Genomic DNA, 8,767 nt, shown 5'->3' on the forward strand with positions numbered 1-8,767 from the left:
GTGACAGTGACGTGTGCAGCCCCCATTCTGGAACTGGCTCCAGGTTCTCTCCTCCCCTCAGAGGGGCTGTGGGAGCCTGATGACTGGAGCAGCTTGGTGGAATACACCATTTCTGTAGCACTGGGAAGCAGAGATCCCTCCCTGGGTCCAGAGGAGCTAAACTGGTTTTTGGCTTTGGCCCAAGGATGCACAATTTCTGAAGTTTCCATCTCACTTGGGCTGCTGGCTTGAGCCCCAGTAGTTCTCAAGCTCAACGCTCTGCTTGTAGGATGACCCCTGTGTTTCAGTTCAGTAGCTGTAGAGGATGTCCTCACAGAAGCAGGTGCATATGTTTCTCCTCTTGTGTTACTGGTTTCTTGTATCCATCTCTCAGTTGATCTTCTGGTGGGGACAGCAGCTTGGCTCCCATCTTTGCTTCTTGCAGCTGCTGCAGATCCTGCATTGGAGGGGGCTTTGGAGAACCCAGTAACAAACTCCATGGAGGGTGCTGTGGGTCCAGTTACTGAAGGTGAAGCACCTCCAATAGGCGCTAGCGCGGTGGTATGCACCCTTGTTTCATTTCTGTTGCTGGTGCTAGTTGCTTGCACACCAGTCTCAACTGAGTCAGGGGCTTGGGAGACCCAAGCCACTGGAAGGGTTTCTGCTTCTGTAAGAGACTCTGCAGCTTTCGACCTGGTCCCTTCCGTTGGGCTGGCAGAACCATGCTGGTAGCTGGCCTGGATGTTTGTGGTGTCTGTAAATGCTAGCTCAGTTTGGAGCACCGTGGAAGAGGTAGCTTCAAGAGCGGGTGCTCTATGGGAGGCTTCCATTCCCAATGGAGACAGGTCTGTGCCTTTCTTGTGCCTTGTCACAGTCCCCTGCAGCCCCGTTTTCATTGGGTAAAGCGAGTGGTTCTCAGCCAGCATGAAGGAGGTCATTACTGATGTCAGTTGTGTCATTTCTGTGGGTTCAGACTCTGTCGTGCCCCTAGCAGGGATAGCTGTGGCACTTTGCTCATGACTCCTGGAGCTGTAGGCCTGGCCACCTGCAGGCTGGGATCGCTCTGTCTGGCTGCTGGTCCCATTCTGCACAGCGGGAAGCAGAAAGGGCTGTGCTGGAGCATGTGTCACAGTGATCATCTGTAGCAATGGAGACAGACTCACCCAAGCTGGGGCAGACCAGGTCCTGCGGGGTACGCTGGGGGTTTTGGGTCCAGCACTGGCCCATCTGGTTAAGTTAGTGGTCCACTTCTCCATGCTTGTTGGATGGGAGGTTTCTGTGGCACTTACTTGCTCAGGGTGGGATGATCTGAGAGGCAGTTCTGCTGTGTGTGCCTCTGCACTCTCCTCTGAGGAGCTGGGGATCTCTGCTCTGGCCAGCTCAGTCTGAGTCTCCAGAGATGAGGTCATAACATCAGCTGCAGGTGTTGCAGAGGGCACCTTTGGGGTGCCATGGGTAGGGCAATTGGTCAGTTCCCTTCCTTGGGTGCTTGTAGTCTCTCCAAGTGATGGGGGAACAACAGTGTCCCCTGGCTCCAGAGGGGTTATACTAGCAGAGGAGACCAGTTCTGTTAATTCAAGCTCTGCAAAACTTTGTGTGGACGTTTCAGTGGTACTGAGTCCCTCTACTGCCTGCCTATGGCTCCCTGGAGAAAACGTTACTGTAGGCTCCAGAGTGGGTTCAGCACCCCGGAGTGACGTGTCCTCTGTAGGAATCCAAAGTTTTCCCTCAGCTTCTGCAGTGCCCATTTCCAGGGGAGGTGGAGGGGGCTCCCTGCTCACTTTTGGGTAAGTCTTGGCCTGGGTAGACAGACTTGTAGGATCTTGTGTCACTGACCCAAATCCCCATGCTGGAGTCAGAGAGACACTTTGTCCTTCACCATCCATTGCAGTTCTCCCCATGGGTTCTTGCATCCAGAGCCAGGGTGGACTTGCTGTTGGTCCAGAGGGCTCCCTTACAGGTGTTGCTGTTTCAGGGGAGGTGGTTCCTGAAGAGTGGGTAGATGCTCCGATTGCCCCTTCAGATGGGCAGGGTTCCAGCTCCTTTGGGACAGACTCGATGTTCTCTTTGGTGGTTTTTTCCTTTGGACTTTCTGGAAAGAGAAGTTGGAGCAGAGACTGATTCATGTCCTGACCACCTCAGTGGTGGGTGTTGACCACCACCACATATCAAAGATGGAGCAGCAGCATCATCTAAGCCAAGCACACATCACTAGCTCTAGTTCTGTAGGGCGGTCAGCAGAGAATTAGCCACCCTGGCGCAGAGGGCAGTTGTACTCCCACCCCAGCACAGGCCTTGTTCCCGCACCAGCCCTCCCCTTAACCATACCCCCACCCAGCCTCTATTCCTGAAGGAGACTACTCCCCAGACCCTGTCCACAAGATATGGGTCAAAGTGTTTTGATGCATTCCTGCTCCCATGGCTTCTCGCCTTCCCTGGAGCATTGCCCAGCTCTGCCCTACCTGAGCCAGGCCCCGTCTGAGAACACTTGTACAGCTTGTTGACTCTGGCAATGTCCGAATGGCTCAGGTTCCACCTCTGCCCAAGAGGAACATCAGGGTTGGATAGTGGCACAATGGTGGGCAAGCCAGTCATGCTGAAGGCATACCTAGAGTTCAGGAAGAGGAGACCATGCAGCGCACGAGAAGCAGAGATCTCCCAAGCTGGGTCTCCAACACTGAGTTGGGGAAGCTGCCTGTGGCCCCATCTCAGGCCAGGTATCTCAAGAGGTGGTTGGAAGTTTCCCTGTCTAACCAGATGATTAGATGCATGTACAGGCACCGTCTCCGTCAAGCACAAGGCGTACCCTGGGCTTAGCTCAGAGCATGGCTCTCCCTCCAAGCACCACCTGCTTGGCACTAAGGTGAGGTGCCCCAACAGCAGGGAGCTCCCAATGCTGCTAGCATTAGCACATCATTAGAGTCACTGGGCACCCGAGTGACCCCCTCAGCTGGCTGGGGATGTTTGCCCGTCACTGGCACATGAGTCAGAGCAGTGGTGCTGCCCGAGTCTGCACAGAACCAGACTAGCTGTGGGGCAGGGTGCAAACCAAGTGAAGAGCTGCCTGCACACTGGGGTTGGAACAAGCTGCAGGCAGAGGAGGAGAACTCCCACTGCTGAGCCGGCAGGCGCTCAGCCCCTGCACTTACCTGCCGTAGTGCATGACTGAGGAGTAGTCATAGCCCACCAGCATGTTGCTAGTCCAGGATTTCATGAAGTTAATTTCAAAGCCTGGAAGGCAACAGGAGCGTAACACATCCACACCAACTGCCCATTGCCCAGCTTACAGCACGTCCCTGGAAGCGATGCAGCACCCACCCTCCACCCTGCTGGACAACTGCACCTCTTCCATGCTCTCTGGCACACCAGCCGGGGGCACGCACTTAGTGGCCTTTGTCCTACTTTAGCATCCAGAGAGTCCCTCTGGGCCTGGGATGAGGTAAGGATTAGTCGTAGGGGCTCTGAAGTCCAGCATCTCCCAGGTGATGTGGAGGCAGGGTTTGCCATCTGCGGTGTATATCCAAGTGACCCTGGAGCCATTTGTCCCAGCCCCTACCCAGGGGTCCAGCCAGGGAGCCTGTGCTCTGCAAGGAGGGCTAGAAGGAAGATCCCTTCATTCTCCCCAGGGGGAGACATCTGATCAGCTGTGGGGAACAGGGAGACAGGCTGTCCCCCAACTGCAACAGTCCCCCCTCACTGCTCGTGGGAGAGTGGATCTGGAAGGGGCCCAAGGGGAGAACTTACCAGTCAAAATTTCATTCCAGGAGATGCAAATGTACTTGTCCCGGTCAGCCCTGGAGTGCTCGTGCCAGAAACCCACCACATGCATGAGCTCGTGCAGAGCTACCCCCTTCCCCCGGCGCAGGCAAGCTGGGGCCAAGGAGACCACCTGCATCCCACCAGCACGACCAACACTGGAGAAGCACCTAGTGGGAACCAGAGGCAGCCCTAAGGGAACACACCTGCCAAGAGCAGCTGCTGCATAACCAAAGGAAAGCAGCAGCCACAGCAGACTGGTGGAAGCACTTGGAGGTGCTGCCCCCAAAGGGTTAATTGCTCGATGTGGGGCTCACATTTGCTGAGCTGTCAGGTGCCCCACCCTGCACCCCCACTGCAGCTTGCAGACTTCGGAGAGCTGACCCCAGCTCATCCATGCAGCTCCCACAGCCAGCAGGAATGGCCCTGCTTAGTTACACCAATACAAGTCCCTCCCAAAGGCGGGATCTGGCCCCAGCACTCCCTTGGGCTTCAGGCAGGATCAGGCCAAGTGCTACCCACATGGAATCAGCTGGGAACTGGAGCAGCTGCCCCACCTGGGAGGCTTCCCCTTCAGCTCTGTAGGGGTCAGCAGAGCTCCAGGCTGCTCAGCTCAGGGAGCCAGGCACCACCTCCACCCAGTCTGGTGCCCACAGGGTGCACCAGCCTTGCTGGCAGAGCTGCGTGCCAGGGGAAGGGAGCAGTGCAGGAACAGACTGCTGAGGAGAGCTCAGATGAGCTCTAGGGACTGCAGGGGCACCTCGAGAGGCAACTAAGCACCTGGCCCTCAGCTGTGCTCCCAGTGCCGAGGCCATGGTCAGTCCCCACCAGTGGGAATGCCTCCTGCAGCTCAGGTGTGCTGAGGGACGGCACTCTGCTTCCGACATCCTGTCCGGAGGTTGACCGGCTCCTACTGCTACTTCACACCAGTACAGGCTGCATGAGCCGAGGTGCCCAGGCCCAGCTCCAGCTGCTGATTGGCAGGGGCTGCAGTCCTGCACCAGCGAGTCACCACTGGACCAAGAACTCTGCCCCACACCACAGCCTCAAGGGGCATTACCGGGTGGGAATCAGACTCCGGAGGAGGGGTCAGGAGTGGTGCAGCCAGCCAGGCTGTGGCTTGGCACAGCCAGAAGGGGCCACCCAGAGTGAGGAGGCAGGCGGGCGAGCAGGTGTTTCCTGCTGCGGCTCAATACTAACCCTGACAGGGGTGTGATGGAGACGAAGTCTCTCTGGTACGAGTATGGAACGAATGTCACACACGTGACCTTAGCGAAGTCTGCCAGTGCCTCCTGGATGACCTTCACGCTGGGTGCGTCTGGGGAGAGGAGGTGCCTGTCACACCACTGGGCAGCCTCACCTGCCTCCCTGCCCCCAGGGGGTATGGAGCTCTCGCTCAGCAGCTGTTCCCCAGGAGCTGGGGCTATGCAGGCAGGCCACGGAGCAGAATAGCTCCATGGAAGCAGACACGGCCATGGCCAGCCATCAGCGGTGGGGCTGGAGGAACCGGCAGCACAAGCCAGTGACCAGCATGACTGGCCCTAGTGCAGGGGCTCAGGACCCTCAGAGGATACCATGGGGGGCAGGACTGTGCACTGTCACTCCTCACCCACAACCTGGCTTTGCCAGCAGCAGAAGCCACTGGAGAGGGGGACAGGGAACCAACCACATGACCACCACCCCCAGCCCAAGGAAGGGCCAGGACACCTCCCCTGCCCCAAGCCCCTCCTACTCCAAAGAAAGCAGCCCAGAGAGCCAGCCAGGCCCCAGCTGCACCAGTGAGTGCAGGGCACTGCTCCCCCTCCTCACATGCACACACCTGGAGCGCGCAGCAAGGCCCCCTTGCTCCGAATGCAGGGCCCCAGCTGCTGCAGGTACCAGCCCACCCCATGCACCAGCCCTAGCCACAACCACTTGTGATGGTGCCATGTACACACTGAGGTGGCTGCACTCAGGCTGGTGACTGGGGGAGGGGGAGTTAGCAGGGGAACAATGCGAGCCCCAGGGCCAGCAAAACCCCCTCCAGACCAGGCAACAGGTCTATTCCCACAGCTGGGGGAAGCCTGGCCAGACAGGCAAGGAGGGGCCTTTGTTTGGGCTGCCACATTGGAGTGCCAATTGCCAGCTGTGCCCCCAGTGCCTGGAACCTGCCCTCCAGGAGAGGGCCTGAGCACTGATGCCACTTACCGTATTGGTGGGAAAGGATGTATGGGATCCGCACCGTGCCTCTCCTCTTTGGCCATTTCCGGCTTGCAGAAGAGAACACTCTGCCAGGGCTCTGGAGCAGGAGGGAGAGAAATAAGCTGGCTGGTGGGCAGCTGTCCATAGGACTGAACCTCAGCCCAGAGCCCAGTAAGTCTGCCAGGTTTGAGTGTCCCTTCACTGCCTTCTCCAACACCCATCAGCCACTCATGATTGGTCAGTGGCTGTATGAGCTGCTGGAAATCAGACTCCTAGGTCAGGAAGGGACCTCAGGAGGTCACCCAGTCCAGCCCCCTTCCCAAGACAGGATCAACCCCAACTCAGTCATCCCAGTCAGGACCTTGTCAAGCCAGGACTTGAAAACCTCTAGGGAACACATTCCAGTGCTTCACCACCCTGCTGGGGGACAGTTTTTTCTTAATATTCAACCCACAGCTCCCCCCTGTAACTTCAAGCCATTGCTCCTTGTTCCGCCATCTGTCACCACTGAAAACAGCCTCTCCAGCCCCATTCAGAAAGTTGAAGGTTGTTATAACACCCCCCACACACCCACCCCTTTCTGCAGGCTGAATAAGCCCAAATCCCTCCATCTCTCCTCACAGGTCATGTGCTCCAGCCCTGAATCATTGTCATGGCCCCATTCAGGACAGGGCTAAGTATCATCTCGACCACCTAGGGCAGGTGGCTGTTTAACCTCAAACAGATCCAGTCAAATTCTGGTCTTAGTTCAACACTAGACCCAGATTAGCCACCTCCACAGCACATTAGTGACCAACATCTCACTTGCTCCAGTTGAAGCCCCTTGTCCTACTCTCAGCATAACAATTTGTTATCCTCGTCTGTAGGGTCATCTTGTCATACTTGAAATGCCTCCTATTGTCCAGGCCCTGAGACCGAAGGCTGTGGGGGAGGGGATCTTTCCCCATGTTGCACTCCTGGAGTCCAGTTTGTCCACTTTCCCTGGTGTGGGTCCTGCCCTGAACCCCATGCTGCAGATGAGGCCTTGTCAGTGCTGTGCAAAATGGGCAGGAACCTGCCAGCACCCTGCTCACACATGCAGCACAACTGTTCCCAAAAAACAACCCCCTAGAACCAAGCTCATCCAGGCTGAGAGCCACGAATCTTTTCCGCAGGGCTCCCTTTGAGGCTGTCCTTTCCCACTGGCTGTGTCTATACGTGCCACTTCTGGACTCCAGATGGCATGTCTGTATGCTAATGAGGCATAGAAATTTACCTCCATGCCTCACTACCATACTGCTTCCAGAAGCAGCACATGGAGACAGCCATTGTGTTTGCAACAACTCCATGTGTAGCCAATGGCCTGGGACCCAGTGACATTTCAGCCTACTTCTTAGGAGCCATTTCTGCAGGTTGCCAAGATCCTTTCGACTGTTAACCCTGTTCTCCCAAGTGCTTGCAAGCATCTCAGGGGATACTCAGTACCACACAGGACGACTTTGCCAGACTGGACCCCAGCACAGGGCCCCTGCAGAGCACTGCTTTGTGCTGCCCTCCTTCCCAGGGCAGGGCAGGGTGTGCCTTGTGCCAAGTGCCACAGTAGCAAGCCCAGGTGCCCAAAGCTCGGAACAGAAACAGGCCTCCCCAGCCCTGACCCAGCTCCCTGCCAAGCTGGTCTCAGGCACCTGTGCCAAAGGAGAGTCAGGCCTAGCCCCAGAAGCCTCACTCACCACCTTGACGATGTCACCCTCCATCAGGAAGCTGCTCTCTGGGACCTCTGGTAGGATGAGCTCTGGAGGTGTAAGAATCTGTCATTTGTGGCACCACAGGCAGGCTGTACCTAAGCAGCCGACACCCACCAGGGAGCAGCCAGCTGAGTCAGCTCCCCTGGCACCCCAATCAGTGAATGCATGATCCAGCGCAGACCTGCTGCTTGGTGCCAGCCACCTCCTGGGCAGCTGTCCCCAGCCTGTTCTTGAGCTGCCTCCTTCCTCCCGCAGCTGAGTGCCAAGAGTTCCCCGGATGGGATGGGGGAATTGCTCTGCTGTTCCTTCAGCTCCTGCTCTCGTGCCTTGCACCACCAGCGGCAACCACAGCCGGGCGTGGACAGCAGAGGCTCAGAGAGCAGCTCGGGATACCTTGGACACCAGCTGAGCTGCCTCCCCCAACCCCAGATGGGCCAGCTGGTTCTCAGGGTCTCCTAATGCAGGCACCACTCCCACCACCAGTCATGGAGATGTGCTGGGATACACGACCCTTGGCAGGGCACCAGCTGAGCTGGACTTGCTCCATGCACTGACTGGTCTGCCCACAGCATCCCTGGTCTTCCAGCACCACCTCCCCTGCCCATCCCCCCCCCCCCCAGAAACAGGCCAGATCACAGCAAGCACTGAAGGGATCCCCACCTTGGTTAATGCTGAGGATCTCGTCGCTGGTCAGGGGAATCCCAGCAGTACTGCGAGGCTCTCTGGGCTGGAAGGAGTCACCACGGCCTCCTGGGGGCAGAGCTAAGGAAGGGGAGATGTGGTTAGAGTCCAGGACAGCCATCAGGGTGGCAGCATTTCACCCCAAGGAGTAATCCCTGCCCCCACCTCCATCTCCCACTGCAGTTTCAGGGGACTGGTGGGCAGGGCACATGGCACACTCAAGAGGAGGGGGTCAGTGCTCTGATGAGCAGCTCGTGCACAGCCAGGCCCATCGAAGGGCTCTGGAGCAGCCTGAAACCAGGCACCTCAGGAGGTCTGGCAGCAGGAGTGCCGCCTCACCCTGGCTCCAGCAGAGTCCTGACACTGCCCCATGGAGGACCAGCCTGACAAGAACCCAGCTGCCTCATCGGCTTGCAGGGCCCACAGAAGCCAAGCGCTTGCCAGGC

At 57.7% G+C, this 8,767-nt stretch overlaps 1 protein-coding gene across 1 annotated transcript; it reads right to left on the bottom strand.

Annotated features, from left to right (window-relative positions):
• Positions 1 to 310: 310 nt before the first annotated feature.
• On the bottom strand, positions 311 to 8,442 carry LOC142024601 (astacin-like metalloendopeptidase). The gene is made up of 9 exons (XM_075016731.1): positions 8,301 to 8,442; positions 7,626 to 7,687; positions 5,923 to 6,013; positions 4,936 to 5,053; positions 3,724 to 3,905; positions 3,129 to 3,210; positions 2,442 to 2,587; positions 1,938 to 2,071; positions 311 to 436 (listed from the first exon to the last, which is right to left on the bottom strand). Exons 1-9 carry the CDS (start codon positions 8,440 to 8,442, stop codon positions 311 to 313), a joined length of 1,083 nt encoding a protein of 360 aa, XP_074872832.1.
• Positions 8,443 to 8,767: the final 325 nt, after the last annotated feature.

Source organism: Carettochelys insculpta, chromosome 22 (genome assembly GCF_033958435.1).
Source record: "Carettochelys insculpta isolate YL-2023 chromosome 22, ASM3395843v1, whole genome shotgun sequence".
In the NCBI taxonomy this organism is placed as follows: domain Eukaryota; kingdom Metazoa; phylum Chordata; order Testudines; family Carettochelyidae; genus Carettochelys; species Carettochelys insculpta.